This window comes from Myotis myotis, unplaced genomic scaffold (assembly GCF_014108235.1).
Source record: "Myotis myotis isolate mMyoMyo1 unplaced genomic scaffold, mMyoMyo1.p scaffold_m19_p_1, whole genome shotgun sequence".
NCBI classification, from domain to species: Eukaryota; Metazoa; Chordata; class Mammalia; order Chiroptera; family Vespertilionidae; genus Myotis; species Myotis myotis.
In genome coordinates, this window is record NW_023416313.1 from 82,210,757 (window position 1) to 82,234,343 (window position 23,587).

The 23,587-nt window shown below is 47.7% G+C and overlaps 1 protein-coding gene across 2 annotated transcripts in view; it reads left to right on the forward strand.

Annotated features, from left to right (window-relative positions):
* The window catches only part of DIP2C (disco interacting protein 2 homolog C), a 384,021-nt gene that overhangs the window by 283,405 nt on the left and 77,029 nt on the right, over positions 1-23,587 (forward strand). For both annotated transcript variants that reach the window (XM_036342747.1, XM_036342757.1), the window contains 6 exons: positions 1,758-1,822; positions 4,646-4,739; positions 4,867-4,986; positions 6,945-7,059; positions 19,559-19,698; positions 22,311-22,447. In XM_036342747.1, the coding sequence (XP_036198640.1) occupies positions 1,758-1,822; positions 4,646-4,739; positions 4,867-4,986; positions 6,945-7,059; positions 19,559-19,698; positions 22,311-22,447 (671 nt within the window). The remainder of the gene's footprint in view (positions 1-1,757; positions 1,823-4,645; positions 4,740-4,866; positions 4,987-6,944; positions 7,060-19,558; positions 19,699-22,310; positions 22,448-23,587) is intronic.

Consider the following 23,587-nt stretch of genomic DNA (forward strand, 5'->3'; position numbering starts at 1 on the left):
CTGCCTTGCAGGCAGCACCATCTCTCTCTGTCCTCACGCAGCCTTCCCTCTGTGCACATGGAGAGAGCGAGAGATGTGGTGTCTCTTCCTCTTCTCACAAGGACACCGGCCCTCCTGGATCAGGTCCTACCCTTTGACCCTTAGCGGTCCCATCTCCAAATTCAGTCACTCTGGGGTTAGGGCTTCCACCTATGAACTTGAGGGGACCCTACTAAGGCCGTAACAGATCATTAATACCATGTGTATTCATCCCGGGCGGCACTTCAGAATCTCTCTGAAAGCATTAAAAACGTCCCATGTTCGGCTCACCCCTATCAACTGAATCGAGTTTCTGGGCGTGGGTTCGATGAGCTCCAGGGGTGGGCTACGCAGCTGAGTACCAGACAGGATGTACCAGACAGGATAGTCATGGAGGCAAGAGGTAGGGTGACCAGAGGGAACTGGTATCAGTACTGACCTGGGATCCTAGAAGGTCAGACCAGATACCAGTTAACCCTCTGGCCGGAGCCTCTGTGCCAGGGGCCCTGTGATGGGGATGTGCCTGAGGAAGCTGGTGGCCACGTTGCTCCACTCTAACCTGAAATGCTTTACTTTTTCTGGTGTTTCGTCATTGTTGTTCTGTTTCTCTCTCTCCCCCCTTCCTTCTGGTAGTCTCCCTTTAAAAAAAAAAATTTCACTTAGCTCGTGAGATGTTCTGCTGATTTTTGTTCCAGAACTAGTTTCCAGGACATTTTCACACATTGTCTCTAATTATTACCACCCTACTCGCCAGTGTTTTCCATTTTAATTTCAGCATTCCTTACAACCTCCGGACCCGTTTCCCTGCCCTAATCAGAGGTCCAAGGTTGTCGCTCTTGTGAGGTCGAAGAGAGGAAAAATATATATATTTGCTCCTTATTTCTAGATTTAAAAAATATTGGTATAACATGGAGTAGAGACTGTTACCTTTGAGCATGTTTATTTTGAAAGCCCCTCGGCCCGTCCTTTCTGATGGGGGTCAGGCACAGAGTGAGGAACCTTGGGCAAGTATCTCCAGAGCAAACAAGTAGAAATGGAAGAGGGGCATCAGTCAGTGCCTGGGGCTCAGCACTGGGCGGCCTTGGGCAGAGGTGTAGGAGCTGGGCCCCCTGCCCTGGCCAGTAGATGGATGTGACTTCAAGAGGAACGGTCATGGTGTCGCTGGCAGCTGGCTCTCCAGCTTGGCTTCCATGTTCCATGTAGTAGTTGTTCCAACCGTATCTTTTTAGCTCCTTTTTCTTACCCCCACCTTTGAAAAGCCCCCCATAACTCTTGACTGCTCCCCCATCCTATCCTTCCAAAGCCCCCTCCTCCTTTATCATCCTGCCCCACCCCTGAGATTCTTTGGTGCAGCATATGGTGTTTGCTGGAAAATGCTTGGTCCTCCGGGTTTCCTGGGAGAACACATGACGGAAGTGAAAAGAATCTTTTTAAAAAAGGGAAAAAAGCAGGGAAGGGGGAAATCTGTATATAAAAAGAGGAGTAAGGTGCTTTAAGCGATGGTGTGAGGAGCTATTGCTGTCAACGTGCATGTTAGAATCTACTGTCTAGAAACAGTTTCCTGGCAGGCTAGCCTTTTGAAATGGGTCTTCAAGCTGCGGACTTTCTGCAAAGATACTGTGAAATGATCGTTTTCCAACATCTGTTGCTACCTCTGTGGGACGCCGGGTTTTCTTTGCCCTTTGTTCTGTACCTGTTTTTCATAAGTAAGAATCTTTCTACCCTTTTTATTTGCACAGCTGAAACAATTGTGAACGTGTTGGATTTCAAGAAGGATGTTGGGCTCTGGCACGGAATCCTAACAGTAAGTGTGAAGCTGGGCCCTGCTGTGTCCTGGTAACATTTGCATGTCCTCATGTCAGAATTAGAGTTGGGATCTTTATACTTATCCGCTATAAGGAAATGTTCTTCCCATTATAAGGAAAAGTTGTCATTGTTAGGTGTCTTGAGTTGTCAGGTAAAGTAACTTCCAAAAGCCTGGCAAACCCACTGGGTCTCTGCAGCCACTCGCTTAGTCACTGAACCACATACTGAGGCTCCAGTCTTTCTCGGGATCTCCCGCCCCACGGTCAGCACTTATGATTACACAGCAATGTTATCGGTCTCTTTTGTTTGGGCCACTTGCCCGTACATCTGATTTGGCTACGGCCTTCTAGTTATTTTTCTTTCTATGAGTCAGTGTTTTTAACTATTGAGGAGATCTCCTGTGTCATTATGCTATGGGGAAACTCCTTTACAGACCTCCCCTTGAGGAAAATTCAGCACACATCATAGAGAACGCGTCTCTTTATTGTTGCTGCTTCTTGATTGTGATGACAGTTCAAAGTTGTAGACACATTTATAGAGACATAATAGCTTATTATTTAACTAGAGGCCCGGCACACAAATTCGTGCATGGGTGGGGTCCCTCGTCCTGGCTGTTGATCAGGGCTGATCGGGGCTGTCTCCCACCCAGATCAGGGCCCGGGGCCAATTCGGGGGACTGGTGTGTGGGGGAGAGGTCGAGGGAGGTTGGTGGGCTGGCCAGGGGGGAGGGGCCCTGGGAGGTTGGCTGCTGGCTGCAGGAGGTTGGCTGTGGGAGCGCACTGACCACCAGGGGGCAGCTCCTGCATTGAGCATCTGGTGTTCAGGGTGCATCATAGCAACTGGTCGACCAGTTGTTCAGTCGGTCGCTCAGGCTTTTATATAGAGAGATATATGTTTGGCACTTAAAGTGTGCAGCATAACTGCTTAGACCCTCACCGTGTCTGTTTTATAAGTGGCATTTTTAATCACCCATTTTTCTTCTTTAGTTTCTTATGCTGAAATTTTATACCTTTCCTTAGGTAGTAAAATCTAGTTCTTTTTGCACGATTGGTAGAAACATCAGTACAGAAAGGAGAATTTGTTGTTTCTTCATAAATCAGAATTTATTAGAACAAAAGCATTTAAGTATCACATAGGACAAAGTTTACAGCTCCAGGTCAGCAGTGTCTTTCTGTGATCATGACAGTTCATTGCGTGACTCCCCATGTGTCTCACTGCCCTGCTGCCCTTCCTTCTATAGCTTTGTGACTCCAGGACAGTCACCTGAGCCAACGAATCTTTTGTTGCCCAAGTCACTTGGAACCTCAGTGTTCCTGTTTGTCCAATGGGAATGATGATGCTGTGTGAGAATAGTGGGCCCAATGTTGAGTGAGCACCTAGTCCAGGGGTGGGCAAACTTTTTGACTCGAGGGCCACAATGGGTTCTTAAACTGGACCGGAGGGCCGGAACAAAAGCATGGATGGAGTGTTTGTGTGAACTAATATAAATTCAAAGTAAACATCATTACATAAAAGGGTACGGTCTTTTTTTTTTTTTTAGTTTTATTCATTTCAAACGGGCCGGATCCGGCCCGCGGGCCGTAGTTTGCCCACGGCTGACCTAGTCCATACAGTGGTTTGATAATGTGACGGAGCTGCTGTTATTGTGCCATCAGAGTTTCTCCTAACAATCTCAGTTTCCAGAGCCCTGCGATAGGTCTGGAGTAGGTCTTGTAGATATTGTCTTCCACCTGCTTACTGTTGCTCTGGATTACTGCCCAGGAATCAGTGGTTTCTCCATCTCTGGCTGCCAGCTTTTAGAGCAAGGCAAGTCTGGCTGGATAGCCACACATACTGTTCTGTGGCACCTTCTATGTGTGGAAGAGCTCTCACCCCCAGCATGGAGTGGGGAGCAACTGCAGCGAGAAGGGCCAGCCGACTGACTTCTCCCGGGGAAGGTGTAGGTGGTCATTTTCCGTCAGAGCTTCCAGAATTAGGCCGGCGCTCTCCAGAGCATCCGCGCCCTCTCCCTCCACTTCCACCTGCAGGAGCAGAGAGAACCCTGATAGGGCAGAGCCTGCAGCGGGACTCTGGCTGGTGTTCCCCTTTGCAGTCCCTTAGCTTCCAGCTTCTGAGTGCATTGGACTGAATGATGTCCAGCAGGTGTGTGAGGCCTACAGGTGTAAAGCATGCAGGGACTAACTTTTATTTTTTAAATTTGATTGTGCTTTTTATTTTTTTCAGTTACAGTTGACATTTAATACTATTTTATGTTAGTCTCAAGTATACAGTATAATGGTTAGACATTTATATATTATACAAAGTGATCCCCCCCCTCCAATAAGTATAATATTTTAAAAGTTAGTTTTGATTACTTATTTTAAAGAAATGAATCCTTTAGGGCTCCTGATTACGTTAGCAAGGCTACATGGCAGACTGAGGATGATGCAGACACGTTCCACTGCTCCTTGACATTTCAGGGTAACATTTAATACATTTTTTGAAAGAAAAGTTAGTATAATTCACTAGAACAAATTAAGCTTCTAGACTGTGAATGGACCTTAAAAAATGATAATCATCCAACTAAAGGTTTTCTAAGAAAAAGTATTTGGACTTAGATTCTTTAACTGTATCAGGAAAAGCAGGAGCCAAGAGGACTAGATGGCCTTTGAGATAGTTGCTTCTCGGGTTATTCTGAGATGCGCTGGGGTCAGCCGCCCGCTCATACTCAGCAGCCCTGGCATTGGGATGAGCCCCATGCTTGTCCTGTCGTGCCCCCATCTGGAGCCTGGTGTCAATGGGTGGGCCCCTCTGTCTCACCTGTGTGTGTCCTTGCCTTCAGAGCGTCATGAACATGATGCACGTGATCAGCATCCCATACTCATTGATGAAGGTGAACCCGCTCTCCTGGATTCAGAAGGTCTGCCAGTACAAAGGTACATCCTAGGGTGGCCCCGTGGCCCTCCCCTGCCCCCCCGCCCCCCCATTATCATGAGTTCTTTTTTTAACGTCTCACGGTCTGGGTCCACATAGTAACTCCCTTTTCTTCTGCTTCTACTTCAGCAAAAGTGGCCTGTGTTAAGTCCAGGGACATGCACTGGGCACTGGTAGCACACAGGGATCAAAGAGACATCAACCTCTCCTCTCTGCGGATGCTGATCGTGGCCGACGGCGCCAACCCCTGTAAGCACCGGCTGCTGCTCAGGCGAGGAAAGGCAGGCAGCAGGGTCCTCACCGCCTGGGTTCATTCTTTGCACTTTGATTTCTTTTCCTAGTCTCTACCTTAGTTAAGAAGTTGTCTCAAAGTAATAACCAACAGAACTATGCACTGACTCCAGGCACATGGTTGTGCCACGGAGAGCATGGCGCTTTCAGACACGGCCCTGCGGCCTCCACTTCTCACTTCTGTAGAGAACGTCGCTTTTTACCTAAAAATCCTTCTCTTTCTTTTGAAAATGTTACAAAAGTCATACGATTTTCTCAGGACTAAGCGAAGTAATCCCTCTATACCAGGGATCCTCAAACTACGGCCCCCGGGCCACATGCAAATACAAATATTGTATTTGTTCCCGTTTTGTTTTTTTACTTCAAAATAAGATATGTGCAGTGTGCATAGGAATTTGTTCATAGTTTTTTTTTTTAAAACTATAGCCCTCCAACGGTCTGAGGGACAGTGAACTGGCCCCCTGTTTAAAAAGTTTGAGGACCCCTGGTTTATACAGTTCCTCTGGATGTAATAAATTGTCAAATGTTAACTACTATTGTTCCATGGTCCATAGTAGTTTTATTGATCAGGAAATTAATTTGTCATTTTTAATGAAATTTCATTACCAATTCCTATAGCAAAAATTATCTAGGTAAAGTTAATTAGCAGTTTCACAGGATACTGTTAATATAACTTGAGAAATATTTCAGTCCGAGACATAAACCCCAGCTAGCTTGTTTTTGTGTGAGAGGAATATGTAAGCCAGAAGCAAAGTCAATGAAAGTGAATTGAATGTAAGAAAGTTTGTTCTGACTATATTCGTAAACCATGCAGTGTGTATATCTGTAAATTAAAGCAGCATATACTTTCTTAATGAATATCTGATATGCAAAAGTGAACTGACATGCAGTTTTTAGTACTAGTTTTACAAATGATTCTTCCATTTACAAAATAACTCCATAAATTGTGAGCTATTTTTTTCTTTAAAATTCATCTTTATTGTTGAAAGTATTATAGATATCCCCTCTTTTTCACCATTGACCCTCTCTACCCTGCATCCATTTCCAATTCCCCCCCACCCCAGGTCTTCACCACGCTATTGTCTGTGCCTATAGATTATGCATATATGCATATAAGTTATTTGATTTATCTCTCCCCTCCCACCCACTCACCTCCACCTTCCCTCTGAGCTATTTTAACACACAGTTGATTTTAGCCGTTACTCTAAAGAGTAGTATGTCTTATATAGAGCAAGGTAAACTTGCTTTAGGAAGTTATTTAGCTGATAGGTCCCTAGTAATTATACTCAGGTCTCGTCATTCAAGTTAATTTAAAGTTTTCTTCTGTTAGTTAAGGCAGAGATTTTCAACTGGTGTGCCACAGGAATTTTAAAAAATATGTTAACCTGACTATTTAGTCATGGGCACTGATCTCTTTTCCCTTAGATTGTAAATTTAAAAATGACAACAGCCAACACAACAATAGCCGTCCGGTGTAAATGAACCAAAATTATACCGGTTTTTTTGGTGTGTGTTTTTTTGTCAGATGGGCAAAATAATATATTTTTTGGTGTGCCACAGAATTTTAGTAATTAGTTCATATGTACCATGAGATGAAAAAGGTTGAAAATTGCTGAGTTAAGGTTAGATTTACCCGCCCTTTAGAACATGCATATTGAAAATGGTAGAAGTCTCAAGTTCATCAGTCAGCAAATGTTTTGATAGGGCACAGAAGTTGTGTAAGTTCTTGAGTTCCGTAAGTGTGAGAAAATCATCTTTCCTTATAACGTAAGTGATAGATTGTATTAGGGGTCTTTGCCATGCTGCCTGATGCCACGTGTGCCTACCCTAACTTCAGAAGCACTCTCTATGATGGGATGTTTTCAATCAGTGGCATGGCTACTGCTGCCTGATCGCCATTCCCTCTTCCGCTCCAGGGTCTATTTCTTCCTGCGACGCATTTCTCAATGTCTTCCAAAGTAAAGGCCTGCGCCAGGAGGTCATCTGTCCCTGCGCCAGCTCGCCGGAGGCGCTCACCGTGGCCATCCGGAGGTACTGCACACACTTCCCGCGGACAGCCTGGGGAAGGTCGGACCACGCCACTGGAGGGAGACCTGGGATCATAGCAGTTAAGCTTAGTGAGGATGCTGGAATGGATTCTTTAAAACGTGCAGGTTCAGTAGCCAGGGAAACAGCCCTCCCTCTGGCCAGTCACTGTCATTCCCATGTGAGTGGAAACCCACTGGGCGGACATGACCTCTTGTCTTTGCAGGTTGCTCACTTTTTCACTTGCTCACAGACCCAGGTTTAAATTGGGGTGGAATAGAGTCAGTGTTGGGTGAAGTGGAATTTTTGTCGCCTGTGCAGTTTCTTTTTTTTTTTTTTAATATATTTTTATTGATTTCAGAGAGGAAGGAATAGGGAGAGAGAGATAGAAACATCAATGCTGAGAGAGAATCGTTGATCGGCTGCCTCCTGCAAGCCCCCCACTGGGGATCGAGCCCACAACCCGGGCCTGTGCCCTTGACCGGCATCGACCTGGGACCTTGCAGTTTGCAGGCCGACGCTCTATCCACTGAGCCAAACCGGCTGGGGCTGACGTGCAGTTTCTATGTCATTTTCATTTTCTTCTCGCTGCAATATTACACATACTGCACTTTTAAACACTGGTTTTCTGAGGTTTGGAGCCACTTGGAGGTACATCTGAGCTCTTGAGTCTGTGGTGGGTGTGGGTGATGGGTGCTTTTGCCGAGCCTCATTGCTCGGTGCCCTGGGTCGTGGGTGTAGGTCACTGCAGCAGCACCCCTGCCTTGAGCAGTGCTGGGGGGTGGGGGTGGGAGGGTGGTGAAAGCTTGTCCTACCCACGATGAGTGCTACCAGGAAGGCACATGAGAAAGGGCAGGGAGAGCATCATCTAGGTCAGGGGTCCTCAAACTACGGCCCGCGAGCCACATGCAAATACAAATATTGTATTTGTTCCCGTTTTGTTTTTTTACTTCAAAATAAGATGTGTGCAGTGTGCATAGGAATTTGTTCATAGTTTTTTTTTAAACTATAGTCCGGCCCTCCAACGGTCTGAGGGACAGTGAACTGGCCCCCTGTTTAAAAAGTTTGAGGACCCCTGATCTAGGTATTGGCAGCTTGTACCATGACTGACTTCTCCGTGTCTTTGGGTTCCGTCTCAAGCTAGGTTTCATTTTCTGTCATACAGGTGTGCTCCCTTGTAAGAAGGGATGACAGAGCTCTTGGGGCACAAAGCACATGCGTCTGCCCTGGATTACTGAAAGGTTGACTTCCCAAAAATACTACTGGGAGAGTGTCCTTAAATGAGAAACCAGGTGCTTTTAGGTGTTTGTAATGTAAAATTATCCAGACCACCTAATGGGTTAAGAAATCTAAAATCTTTAAAGTATCAGAAGCAACTTTTAATTTTGACTGAGCCAAAAATTAAGTCTCTAACATTATGTAAATCGATGAGGAAACATGGCACCATGAGCAGACTCCGATATTCCTTTTTAAAGGATGTTTCTGTCGCCCTAATCACAGGGGTACCCCCACAAACAATTCCGACATTTCTGCCTGACCTTGGAGTACAGAACACTTCAGGGCTGTCGTAGCAGATTTACCTCCACAATGTTCTTCACATGTTGTCCACATACTAGAATGTGTGTCTCATCTGAACCCAAGATGGGTTCCAGGGAGACTTTGGGGCATGAGTCCCCATAGAGGCCCAGCCCGGACATGTGATCCGGGGCCTCAGTTTCCTTAACCAAAAAAATGTGGATTAATTACTAACCGGTAAATAGTGCGGATTAACTATTAACTGATTAAAAATGCAGATTAATTATCAACTGGTTAATAGTGCAGATTAACTGTTAACCGGTTAATAATGCAGATCAGCTATTAACTGGTTAATAATATGGATTAGTTATTAACCAGTTAATATTGCAGATTAATTAACCGGTTAATAGTGCAGATTAACTGTTAACCGGTTAATAATGCAGATCAGCTTCTAACTGGTTAATAGTATGGATTAGCTATTAACTGGTTAATGCAGATTAATTATCAACCAGTTAATAGTGCGGATCAGCTATTAACCAGTTAACAATACAGATTAACTATTAACTGGTTAATAATGCAGATTAACTATTAACCGGTTAATAAAACGTATTTTGTAATCCAAAGGAAATACAATAATTTCAAGAGAAACATCAAAAGTGCTTTATTCAAAGTAATGTCCATTACCAAGATCTTTCCAGTAACTCGGTTCACTGGCTGAGGACGCTCCGGACGGTCCCTCCGGGGATAGTTGGTGAAGTGTGACCCCTTTCATGCTGCTCCTGCGTAACACAAGCAGGGCCATAAAATGTACAGGAGGAAAAGGCACAGTTTTAGTCGGCTAAGGAGAATTAGGATGATCACAGTCAAGCTAAAAATAGGCCCTGGCCACACCTTACTCTACATTTGTTCCCTCGCCTTGCTCATGTGCCTCAGCCTTCCCAAGACAGTCGTCGTCTGATTATTGTGCAGGGGATGCATGTTGGGGCCACTGAATGCTGGCGATGCTGTGAGAGAGTCACCTTCATAATCAGCTGCTGCTCTTAGACTGTGGGTGGAGGTTCATTTAGGTGACAGGGACTGAATTTCAGTGACAAATACCTTTAGAAGGGAAATGAATGCTAAGCTCATTTAGAATCGTTCATTGTCCTTGTTTCTTACATGTTTATATTTAAGTTATTTCCAAGCGCATTTGAAAACAGCATTCACAATTGATTTTTATCGACATACTCCTCTCCAGGCTGCTTTCCGGAATGTGAATTTATGTTAAAATCCCCCATTCCCAGTGTTTCACATATTGTCCACTGAAAGGTTTGGGTAGATTCTCGTCTTAGGAATCAAGCATTTAAACTGACCCGGTACTTTGTGCTTATTACTTTCTTCCCTGAAACACATAGAAGAACTGACGGGAATGTTCCACATAAAGAGGGCAGACGCCAGGTCGTTAGGGAAAAATAGTTTTGATTCATTGCTTTCATACTGTTTTGAGTGGCGACCAGGAAGCCTCGTCATTCGTTGCTGCTCGAGGATTTTGATGTGAGGACTAAACTGACACTTTCTTAACTATCACCATAAAGTCTCCTGTTGGAAGCACTGCAATCTCACATTTTGTTTACTGCCCACAGGATAATTTTTAAAGAAAAAAAACACACACTATTTGGCTGCTACGTTGTCTTATTTTGTTGCAAAGAAAGGCCTGTCGGGGAATAATTACCCCTCGTTAAAGCGAGTCTGCAGGGGGACATTTTCCTCCACGCAGCTGTGTGAGCGTTTATGTCCTTGTGTCCCGGGCTTGCCTGTCTGCCCGGGATGGCCTATTCTACCCTGATGGTGAACTTCCCGTAAAGAGCCAGGAGCAGTGATTGCTTTGCTTTTTATGCTTAATTAGAAAATTATACTCAGTTAATGTCTGTGGTCATCGGTGAAGATAAAACTGCTAATGCATTTCCATTGCTCATGACTTGTAGGACTTTGGGCCTTTTCTGGAATATGTATTACTCGATGATTCTTTTGTGTAAAAAAAAAAAAATGATGTAAATCAGTAAGTTGATTGGTTACGGGAAAGCTGCTAAGGCAGCTGGCGGCTGTGTGGAGATGGCCGTGTGCACCCGTTTAGCTTCTCGGGGTGCTGGGGTTCCTTCCAGAGCAGATGGCCAGGCCTGACGGGTTGGTGCCCATGGTTACAGCCACTTGATGCCACTCCTCTTATGAGAATGCCTCTCGCTTACACAGCAGGGAGCATATTGGGAGGTTGTGGGGTACACAGAGTCAATGGGCACTTCAGGTGTCCCCCTTGAAAGCGGGCAGGATGCACAGGTGCGCTGGAGAGTCGGCAGCAGGAACCCGGACGTGATCTGGGGAGCAGTCAGCTGGCACCCAGGCTTCCAGGGCAGTGTGCCCCTCAAGTGTGCTGCCCGGGCTGCGTCTGACTGCCAGGCCTGGGCCCTGTCAACATCCCCCTCAGGGGAAGGCTGCCTTTCAGGGGGAAGTGAGGTCAGGCCGGAGAATAAGTGCTGTTCCTTGTAGGATGGTTGAGGAATTTTCAGAACATGAGGTGGAGAACTTGAAGGGCGGAGACATGGCTGTCTTCATACCTGTCCTCTTCATGGGTGTCTACATGAGTGTCAGCCAGGCGGTGGCCGGAAACCGCATTGTTCCCTAGGGAAGTCTGCCCCGGCTCCCCGTGTAGTCCATGTTGTTGCCCAGGGGTTTAATCTGCGCTCTTCTTTCTAACCTGTTCTCAGCCAAGTCAATGTTTTGTACTTCCTTTTTCCTCTGAAGAATTGTTGTAGAACAAAAGATATTGGAGAAATATTGGTCCATGATGCCTAACCTCTTCAGTAGAACACCCCCTCCAAAAAAGGGGGGGCACATTTCAAAATGAACACCAGCAAAGTATTTTTTTGGGGGGGGCTCCAAGTATCCCCTAGATGGCTGTCTGGTTCTGTTTCAGTCTGTAGATAGGGATGAGAGAGTCAGTTTTTAAGGCTGCATTGTGCTAAAGTTGATTGAACTAAAAAAGACTTTTTTGTGGCCTACCTACGAGGTATTATTTCAATACCTTAATGCTTTAGCAATGAATAGATAATCATGATATAAAACATGTACATTTTAATATGTAATTAAAACAATAATTCCAAAGAATAATAAAGATGTACCCCTTCTCACCATTTTCCATTTTGAAATGTCTAACCTAGTATTTAGAAAGCTGGAGACAACAATGAGAAAGGACCCCCAAGGGCGATTCTGTGCCATGTAATCCCACGGAACTTGACAGTTCCTGCCAGAGGCACAGTAACCAGTGGTCCAGAATAGGAAAAAGTTAACGAAAGCCACAGACTTGAAGTGGAATTTTCAAGTTGGTGCAGACAGGAGCTGCACCAAGAATGTTTTAAGGATGTTTTTGATCTCGCAAAAAATCAGACTTGGAGACTTGTAATCTTTTTTAAAACACAAGAAGATAAAATACATTGTAATTTTTATCTAAAAAATTTGATAAAAGTTGAAAACTTCTCTAACCTCAACACAGTTTGGAGATGATAATCCTATAAATGAAAATAGGACTCAATTAAGGAGCATTGATGAGCAAAGTAACTGTGTTAGAATGTTTAAATGAAGTTCTCCTGTCTGCTTGCATTTAAGAGTGAGTTCTGCTTTGTTTTGTATTTGATTAAATTGTGCACAGACGTACTTGTTGGTGGAGACAGGAGCAGTACCAAGACCAGATAGCTGGGGAAGTAGCCCCATCCCTGACTGACTGCGGGCTGGCCGGTCCCTGACTGCAGGCCGGCTGTTCCCTGACCGCGGGCTGGCTGTTCCCTGACTGTGGGCTGGCCGTTCCCTGACTGACTGCAGGCTGGCTGGTCCCTGACTGTGGGCTGGCCGGTCCCTGACTGCAGGCCGGCTGTTCCCTGACTGTGGGCTGGCCGTTCCCTGACTGACTGCAGGCTGGCTGGTCCCTGACTGTGGGCTGGCCGTTCCCTGACTGACTGCAGGCTGACCGCCGGCTGCTGTTCCCTGACTGTGGGCTGGCCGTCCCTGACTGACTGCAGGCTGGCTTGTCCCTGACTGTGGGCTGGCCGGTCCCTGACTGCAGGCCGGCTGTTCCCTGACTGTGGGCTGGCCGTTCCCTGACTGACTGCAGGCCGGCTGTTCCCTGACTGTGGGCTGGCCGTTCCCAGCCAGTTTCACCCAGAGCTTGTTCTTGGACATGGACGAGCAGCCAGGGCAAATGGAAGCACAGTTGCAAACAACTTGTATGGTATGATCCCTTTTCTGGCTGAAAAAAAAAAAAAATAAGTATTTCTAAATGATATATTTAGAAGAAAAAAAATCTAAAACCTACATACTAAATTGGACAGGTGAGAACAGGATGCAGGGCTAATATTCTTTTTCTGTTTTATTCAGTTCTCTTTTCTTAAAAGGCATGAACTGCTCTCATCAGAGAAAATGGAGGAAATGACATTAAATTAGCTGATAAGTTGGGGACGTGCTGTTTTTGACTTGTGCCTTTCCCTGACCTTAGCTCTCGGTTGTATTTTGAAAGTCTCCGTCGCACTGAACATTGAATAGGGGTATATCCATGGATTTGACTGGCTTTCTCTTGAAATTTGTGTTGTAGGAGTGTTCACTGAAATACATTTTCTGTTAAAACAAAGGCACAGCCTCAGCTGCTCCCCATCTTTTAAAGGGCACTGTTTTTATATTTTCGTTGATTTTTTTTTTTTTTAGAGAGGAAGGGAGAGGGATGAAGAGAGAAACACTGATGTGAGAGCGAAACATAGACCAGTTGCCTCCTGCATGCACCCTGACAGGGGATCAAACCCACAACCTTTGGGTGCATGGGACGATGCTCAACCAACTGAGCCACACCAGCCAGGGCTAAAGGGCACTTTTATCAGCACTGGTAATTAGCGGCTGTCCTGCCACAGTGGGAAAGGCTAGCCTGGGGAAGGAAACAAGCGGAGATAGGCTCCAGCCCATGTTTGTGCGTTTGGCCACCCAGGCTCCTTCCTGGGGCGAGTTGACATTTGTTCATAAGAAGGACTCCAGACAGGAGCAGCAGGGCAGCTCCTGTAGGATGCGCCCTGAGTTCAGAAGGGAAGAGCAGGCTGCTCAAGGCAGAAAGGAGAGCCCTCCCCTCAAGCAGATGGATGGGCCTGCCGCTTTTCCGTGGCTTATTTGGAGCTCGGATGTATTTCCCAGGGAAGCACTTAGGTGCCGTGGGAAGAATCCTGGACTCCAGACGCATGTCCCCCTCCTGTCCTCCGTGTCTGGGAGCCTGGCCCAGCAAGTCATGGGTCCGGTGGCCTGGATGTGTCTGGCCCTCCACTTGCTTTGCTTTGCCACTTGCTGGCTTAGCCATAGCCTTAACCTTCAGGCCTCAGAGTTTCATCCATAAAAGGAGGGGAATAGCAGTGCCTGCACCACAGGGTCACGTGAGCATCAAAGGTGTCGGAATACACAGAGCCCTGAGGTATGCCTGGCGCACAGTGAGAATTCAGCAGGCATTAACGGTGTTATCAATGCTAGTAGTATTTCTGCGGGAATATTATGTATATGACATATGTATGTATGTACACATGTATACGCCCAGGTGTGTGTATTGTTCTATGATGCTCTGTGATACAGCGATGCTCTAATAGGTAAGTACTGTTGTTTGGAGGGAAGGAACGTGCAGTTACCCGAGACTTAGCACCTTTGCTCTCCACGTGTTCCTCAGATGGGGGCTCCTAAGTCAGAGGTTGCCCATGTAAGGTGAGAGGAGGAGGAGGATCTTTTTGTTTTCCTGCTGGCAGAGGGCTCGGCGAATGGCGGTGTCATTGGCATTTGCAGATGTGGCTGCAGTTACTGGATTAGTCCTGGGATGGAAATCTTGACAACTGCCCGTCATTCCCTTGACTGTTTATGTGCCCTTAATGCATGTTTGAGCCCGGCCATGTGTGCGCTGTCAGTAGCAGCACACGGGAGATGTGTTCATGGAGATGGAGAGCAGCTATTATTCAGGTGTTCCACAGCCGCAAGTAGCAGAGGCACATCTAATATTTTAGAGGCTGTAAGTGGCGTGACAGGTAAGCAGGGATGCAAACTGTCTGATTGAAGTCGTTTACCCCTGAGCATGTTGCTTCTGAGGCATATGCTAAGGCTGACGTGCGCCTTCCTCTTCCAGCGTCTTTAATTCTGCTCTTTGTCCCCTTGCTGTCACTGCAGCATTGGCCACACATAGCTCCACACCCTCTTCCTTCTCTGCGTGTGAGGGTTACCTCCGTGCAGTCCTGAAAATCCCTGGGATTGCCCCCTAAGTCACACCCGTGTGGACGCAGCTGTGCAGTCGTGACTCACAGTTTCATCCTGGGGCCGAACCCGGAAGGTGACAGATGGGACTGTAGCTCTTGTAGCCATGATTTAATTTGTTGGTTTTGATTATGAAAGTAACTGAAATCCCGAGGAATTCTGCTTATTGGGATTATTTTTTCACTTTCTCTCCCAGTTTGTCTGCTTGGATGTTCTATTTCCTAGGAGGGTGTTAATGAAAATAAAACGTTTACTTGGTTAATTGAAACAACAATGAGGAATGGTACTTGACGCCTCAAACTGGGGACAGTTCTAAGGCTGAAGAGCAGTGTTGTCACAGGGGCGCAGAAATAGATGCTGCTGACAGGCAGCTGAGCACAGATGCGAGACCCGCCTGAGCTTGCTGCCCAGGTCTGCCCCTCACCTGTTGCCGTACACACCTCTCCTCACTCCGCCTCCTGCCTGTAACTGGGGGACAGCCGTGCCGGTCTCACAGAGTCGCCACAGAATAGACTAGTTAGCATGCCTAAAGTGCTGAGAACAGCATACTGCAGGCAACCAGCACAGTGTACATGTCTAGTGGATGAAAAACTAATACACACAGTTAGTGTGGATGCAAAGTGATACAGGCTTTTTTGGAAGGTATTTAGGCTTTATTAAAATTTTAAATGCACTTCTTTTTTTATTATTCCATTCCCATCTTAATGACATATCTTACAGATCTATTCGTAGCCATATAAAAATTAAGTGGAATAAAGTGACTGATCATATATTTACATTACTGAATACCATCTAACAAGTAAGAGAGGTCAGTTTATTGTGTATGCAGCTCACATATTACACATCTGTGCACATATGCATACTTTCATGGAAAGATCTGCAAGGTGGTGCGTTTAGTGAAAAAGCAAGTTGCAGAAGAATATACATACTGTGGCCCTGCTTTTCTCTGAATGTAAATGTCTTGTGTGTCCACATACTTTATATGTCAATGCACATCACTGAGGCTGGAACTTCACGGTGAGGTGTTGGTGGTGGCTGCCTGCAGGCAGGGGAGGGTCAGCAGGAACTTGCGCCTTTTGCCGTGTGTTCTTGGGCCATGTTGGACCTGCTCATACACGGGTGTGCTCGTGTTATTTGTTTTAAAATTTCATGAAAAGAAAACTTCACTGTGAACAAAGAGGTGCTCAGTCTTCTAGGCCAGAGGTCAGGAAAGTGCCAGGAAAGGACACAGGATAGAGCCCAGGTCTGGGCCCAGGTCTGGATCTCACCAAGCCCACCACTCACTCAGGATCTAGGTCACCGTTTCTGACCTGTGACTCGGGAGAAGAGTGGTGCCCCGTAGGTTTGTGAATTAAGGGAGTCACCATGTGTGAGGGCTCAGGACAATTCAGAAACACAAGCATCAACTGAGCAAGACCCTGTCATCAGGCAGGAGGTGCTGTGGCCTCCAGGTCTTGCAGAAACATCTGGAGGGTGGTACCAGGGTGGTACTCTGTCGTCTGTGGCAAGGCGAAGTGATGAGGCTAAGCACTGAGTGTAGGAATTCACGTGCTTCTGTTCTGCCTTTTTGCAAATCTGCCAAGAAATGAGCCAGGGTCTAGTTGTCTCTGACTAGCAGGGACTCTGTTAAATATGAATTCACTAGCCGAAGCCGGTTTGGCTCAGTGGATAGAGCGTCGGCCTGCGGACTGAAAGGTCCCAGGTTCGATTCCGGTCAAGGGCATGTACCTTGGTTGCGGGCACATCCCCAGTAGGAGATGTGCAGGAGGCAGCTGATCGATGTTTCTCTCTCATCGATGTTTCTAACTCTCTATCTCTCTCCCCTTCTCTCTGTGAAAAATCAATAAAATATATTTAAAAATATATATATATATGAATTCACTAGAGGCCCGGTGCATGAATTCGTGTACAGGTGGGGTCCAGCCTGCCTGGATTGGCCAATCGGGCCAGCCGGCCAGTCGGGGGGAGGGGCCACAGGCAGTTGTCGGGCCAACCATGCCCTTGATGTGGGGGAGGGGGGTGGGGGAGAAGCAGGATCGGCTTCGGGGAGGGGCTGTGGGTGGTTGGCCGGCCGGCCGCATCCCCTGGCCGAACTCCTGGTCGAGAGGACAATTTGCATATTAGCCTTTTATTATATAGGATGGTGATAGGGGTTGAAGTACTGTAAGATTAGTGTCATCGGTTGACATTTTAAGTGAGGATTCTCAATCTTTTGTAATTATTTTATAGACGTAATTGAAAATTTCCTTTAACCAAAGCAGCTCTAAGGTTTTTAGTACATTTTAGAGTGTTGCTTCTCACTCACTATTAAACATAGGAAAGTGGGTAAGGTAATTAAGACAACAGACGGCATGCTGTTGGATCTTAAGGAAACCTTTCCCTCCTGGCTTCTTGGTTACTAAACATCAGTGTTCTCGAACCTTTCAAACTTGGGCTGTGCCATGGCACATACAGCCTGCACTTTACTTTCATGTGGCTTTTTAATACAGCATGAGTTTCCAGGGGCTGTCTCAACAAAGTACCTCCCGCTGGGTGCCTTTGAACACAGCAGTCGGTTCTCTCACAGTTCTGGGGTACAGAAGGCTGGGCTCAGGGTGTCAGCAGGTGGGTGTTTTCCAGGGGGCTCAGAGGGATAATGGGTCCCAGGCCTCTCTCCAGCCTGTGGTGGTGCCGGCAGGTCTTGCAGAAACCTGCTGGCACCCCCTTGGTGTTTCCTGGCTTGTAGGCGTGTCACCCCAATCCTGGCCTCTGTCACCACAGGGCCTCCCCCTATGTCTGTGTTCCTTTTTTCTCTTCTTATAAGGACACAGGTTGTTGGATTAAGGCCCATCACCCTACTCCAGGAAGGCCTCGTCTTAACTGATTGTATCGGCCAGGTTCCCATTTCCCACTAAAGTCACATCCGAAGTTCTGGGCCTTAGAACATGGGCCTGTCTCTTTGGGGACACAGTTCAACCCACAACAGGTGCTCGGGCTCATGATTTCTGACTCTCACCTGGACCTTTGCCAAGGGCAGCTGCAGGTGAGGAAGTCCTGGCTGCAGGCAGGTTCCTCTCTGGTATTTCAAACTTCTCATGTGTCCGAGTCTTTGGAAAAGGAAAAGCCAAGGAAACAATATCGATCCCATGTAGTTTCTTATTGGGCAGGCTTTTTAAAATTTTTATCCTCATGCAAGGATATTTTTTTTCATTTTATTGATTTTTGGAGAGAGAAACATTGATGTGAGAGAGAAACATCGATCTGTTGGTTGCCTCCCACACGTGCCTCAATCCTGGATTGAACCCACAACCTGGGTATGTGCCCTGACCAGGAATCGAGCCACACCTTTTGGTGTACAGGATGGTGCTCCAACCAACCGAGCCACTTGGCCAGGGCGGCTCTGCCCTTTTTGATTGCCACAGAATAATTCTATGTCCAGGGTCTTTTATGCTTCTCTTTTTATTGAGATATAATTGACATATAACATATACTCCTTTTAAAAATATACTAGTTACTTGATTCAAGTAAGATCTCCTTTTTGCAAATTTTAACTCATGTTTCCTCACTCATACTTTTAGGTTCATGATATTTGGAAGCCAAATAGCAAACTTCTATTTTTATAGTCCAGTCTTTAGATCCTAAAACCACATTAAACATTTGTAGATGGAAAGTTACAAAAATAAGGTGGTGTTTACCTAGATTATGCTCTCACTTAGCTCCCATGGAAGAACCTTTAATTTGCAGGGATAAAGCCCATGATCTCGGAAAAATTTCATTTGTTTGCTAGTTCAGTCAGACACTGACTGCTAGACACTCCTGCAGGAGCAGGGAGCAGCAGTGACCAGGAGGTGCAGACTGATGGAGGAGGCAGCACAGAGAGTCAAAGGGCACCCTCTGCGGAGCTGGGAGCTGGGAGCTGGGAGCTGGGAGCAGGTGAACATTTAAGCCACCACAGAAGACAGGGAGGGGGAAAGTCGCGGGGACATCTGCGGGAACTTCCAGGTAGAGGCCAGGATGAGTGCAGAAGCCCCCAGGTGGGGTGGGCTGGGCACTGGAGGAGAGTGCGAGTGGAGATGAGGCCAGGAGGGGTGGGGGCGACCATGGAGCCCAGGGGCATGGGCGGACCGTGGATGCAGAGAAACCATACTTTTTCCAAAACCCCATATCCTATGACCATAAAGCATGTCAGCATGTCTCTCATCCAAAGAGTGTGCCTAAGAAGCCGCTGTCCAGAATGGCATAGCATCCACCTCATTTCAGATTCTCACCCGTCGAGTTGCATTTGAGCCTACACCAGGCACGCTGAGCGTGGGGCTAGATACGCGAATCCCTCTCATTTATATCCCATGCTATCATCCTGCTCTTAGAATCGTTGCTCTCCCGTTTAACCGTGTCCAAAACTGGAACATGTAATCCCGCAGAGACAGGGTTGGAGAGAGAGAACTGAACTAGTCAGTCTATGGTGGGTGTGTATGGGAGGGGCAGATGCGAATGCTGTGGTGCCTTTTGAAATATTCCGGAAACCCAGAAGTAGCATTAACGGACACTAACATGTCAATAACAGGGCCCTTTCAAACTACGAACCCTGGGAATGTGGCAGCCAGGCCTGTGTTCAGGAGTCCTGCGGGACCCAGAGTGGCTGCCTGTGGTGTGCATGGATCCTCACATGCTTATGATGACGTCGTTGCCTCTGTGTATTCAGACAAAACTGCTCTTACAGGCCCACGGACGACAGCAACCAGCCCCCCGGCCGGGGCGTCCTCTCCATGCACGGGCTGACTTACGGGGTCATCCGGGTGGACTCGGAAGAGAAGCTGTCTGTACTCACCGTGCAGGACGTCGGCCTCGTGATGCCCGGAGGTGAGAGGGGCCCCGGGCCACAGACACTGCGGGAGTCCAGTCAGGACCCCAGCCGTGGGCGGGGGAGGGATCAGTTGGCATCCCTGGCCCCTCTGGCAGGAGTGCTCGGGACGATGCTTAATTCCAGTCTCCTCACGTTTGTTAAGCTTCACGGTTGGTGGTAATGCTGCTCCTCCTGGAAACCCAAAATGTTCAAGAAGCTGACAAAGGCTTCTGTGCCGCCTTGTGCACTGGAACCGGGGTTCCTGTCCCCTTGGGGTGGGGGTGGGGAGCTGCTCTGTACCCCCACGGCCCTGGTGGCTTCTCTGACGGTCAGGCTCTCGCGGGTCACCCCGTCGGATGCACTGTGCAGAGCTGGGTGCTAGCTAGGCTTGTCGCAGCCGCGTGAAGACTGAGGGATGGGGGTCTGAGTATTTAATGAAACTTGTTTTAGTGGTAGAGCCCCTGTGAAAAGTCACGGAAATCATTTCCACAAATGAGCAGAGAGGCACCGGGTGGAAGGGCCCACCGGCAGGCACCCCTGTCCTCCACCCCCTGCCCTGCACTTGGGCTGCTCCTGTGACCTCATGGGCTCCAGGAAGCACAGGGAGACTGGCTGCTGGCAGGAGAGGGGAGCCCACCCTCTGATTGCAGAATACCCTCACCTGGTGCTGCTTCTCACATGCGTCCCCCTCTCGGGACCCTCGTGAGCACTTAGGCCCTCGCAATCGAGGGGGCTCCTTTTTCGGGTGCAGGTCCCACTTGCGTTTAGACCTTCTCCTGATGAGCCCTCCACACGTGGGAGTGCAGTCTCACCTCGTAGGGGGACAGTCACATCCAGGTACAACACGGCCCCTCGGACACATGTGTGCACAGCACCGGAAATGCGGACGTAGCTTCCTCACAACCAGCACGCACCACAAGCCAGAGGTGCACGCACCCCTGTACTGCAGGTTTGAGGCCCGTGTGGACCCTCGCGGGAGCACCCCCAGGGCCCCTCTGCACGGGCTCTGAGCCGGCCGGGCTTCCTGGAGTCCGTGCCTGCACATAAAGTCTCCTTCTCCTGGGGCCCTGGTGTCACAGAAACCTCGCTTACACCCTCCAACCCTCCACATGCTGTATGTCTCAGGCCACTGCACACTCCCGCCTCAGCCAGGCCTCCTGGCTCCTTTTCCTCCTTCCTTTAAAAAAATTATTTTTGAAATAAATAATAGATCCCCGTGGTTTTAGCTTCAAAAGATTCAGGTTGTACAATGATAAAACGTCCTTTCCAGCAATAACACTTCCTTACAGAAATACTCTGGGGCTGTGGGGACACACACACACACACACACACTGATGGGCACACATATTTGTTTTTTCTGTTTTTTTCTATTTCACGTAAAGAGAGAGCACGGTGGGTTTTTCCTCTGTTCAGTGTCACTTGGTTTACGGCACTCCGTCTTGTATCTTAGAGCCCGTTTGTCAGTGCGTGAGGAGCTGTCCCTCCTCCCCAGGGGTGTAGGGTACGGTGTTGGAATACATGTAATTTATTCAGTCATCCCCCCACCCCCGGTGATGGTCTCTCTTGTGCTGCTGGACTGTGTGCCGTGGATGACTTGTCGGTGCTTCATCTGCGCAGATGTGAGGATGGTCAAATGGGAAAGTTCTAGAAACTGGATTTGTTCCCGGGGCAGATGCCCACATAACTGATACCATTGGGTCCTTTGGGAAAGCCGTGACGATTAGCATCCTACCACTCGAGGGGAGGGGGTGGTTCAGGGGGGGTGTTCCTCTCTCTTTCCACTCCCTCCTCCCTATTAAGTTATCACACTTTTTTTTATCTGATGGGTGAAGGATTTTTGGTATAATTCTGAAATTTTCTCCCCATGCGTGAGCTGAATGTTCCTGCATGTTCTTGGCTCCATTTCTTAGACGTGGCACTTCCTGTCACCTTAACTCCAGTACAGGGTGGCGGGGTCAGCCCAGCCATCCTGACACACCCACCTCGCTGAGCTGCCAGCTCCCTAATCAGACCCACGGTCTGTGGTGGCCAATCATGGTGCGTGGGTCATGGCAGCACCGGGCATGCATGCCACAACCGAGAAAACTAGCATCACTGGATTTCGTGCTGAAATGGTCGGTTTGGAAATTCTCACCCAATATTCTGTGAAGGGCCCCGGCTTGACAGGGAATCTGAGATCAAAGATTACAGTTTCCACAGGAAGCACGCAGCCTCCACCCAGAAGAGCTCGAAGGACTCTGGGGCAAGTGTTGTGTGCTCCTCAGTTGGTGCAGTCGAGGTTGCGTCCTGGAGGCTGCGTGCGTTCTGCTGCTGGTGTGGCTGTGGCTTGTCTGAGTGTCATCCTCATGTCTATGCAGAAAGGGCTACTCCCCTTTCATACAATTTACACATTAAAATTAAAGCAACTGGAATGATCTACTGACGCCACAATTGTGAAACTTTACGTTTTGCTGCAACATGAAAAGTCATGATTCACTTTAGGGAAAATGACCAGCTGGCTCATCACCTCCCTGTCATGTCAAACTTGCAGTTTTATTCCTATTTATTTGTGTTCCCATGCGTATTCATCTCTCTGTCTCCATGTTTCTCTCTCTGTAACTCTCTCACTGCCCCTCCCTCCCACGTTTAGCCATCATGTGCTCCGTGAAGCCAGACGGGATCCCGCAGCTGTGCAGGACAGACGAGATCGGGGAGCTCTGTGTGTGCGCAATTGCTACGGGCACATCCTACTATGGCCTCTCGGGCATGACCAAGAACACCTTCGAGGTAGGTCATTGCCAGGTGCACAGATGTGAAAGATAAGATGGTAATTTAAAAACAAACAAACAGTTTTATAGTCATTAAAATGGTTGCACTTTCTCCTGCCAGTGTCAAAAAAGGGCAAATACAGTTTCTTAAAAATGGGCCTTTTTAATCTATTACTGTTCTCACCTTTGCCTGTTTAGTAAGAGCACCAGGGACAGTGGGTGGGTGAAGGGACAAGAGCATACGGGCACAGCCTCGCTGGCGGGGGAGCCTAGGTCCCCCCTTCATGGCCTGTCAGCCCAGGACGCACTTGTCCAGGCGTGAACAGATGTGCACGCTAAATAACTATCTCCGCAGCATGAGCAGGCAGGCACATGGGGGTGTGTGTGTGTGGCGAGTGTATTATGCTGTGTGTGCATGTGTATGTGGGGTGTGCAGTGTATGCATGGGTGGTGTGTGCACACAGGTGACGTGTGTGTTGTATGCACACACATGTGTAGCGTTAGCACAGGCACACACACACGTTGGCCCTGTGAGTGAGAGGGTGGGTGCACTCAGCAGTCCGGGAGCTCAGCTGCACCTCCACATCCTCAGAGTTTCTACCAGCGCCCAGTGATGCCGACCCAGGAGGAGCCCCCTTCTGATGACGTTGTGCAGAGGAAAGCCTGAGTTGTTTGGGGATACGTTTCTTAATGTTTAGAACCGTGGTTGTCGAATGAATGCAGAGTCACATTTTCAAGACACATCTAAATAAAGTCCCCATCTTCTTTTCTGTGCAATTCACCTGCCAGGTTTGTAGACAGGTACAGAATCTGAACATGCGATTTACTTCCTTTATATTTTTTAGTGTAGTCCCAATAAGGAAAACTGTTTTAATGAATAGAGCACGTTTCACAACTAAAAGATGTTATTTAAAATGCCCCTTGATTCTTCATGTATCACTTTTTAAAAATATATGTTTTTATTGATTTCAGAGAGGAAAGAAGAGAGAGAGAGAGATAGAAACATCAATGATGAGAGAGACTCATTGATAGGCTGCCTCCTGCACGCCCCACACGGGGGATTGAGCCCACAGCCGGGTATGTGCCCTGACTGGAAATCAAACCGTGACCTCCTGGTTCATGGGTCTACAGTCAACCACTGAGCCACACCAGCGGGCTC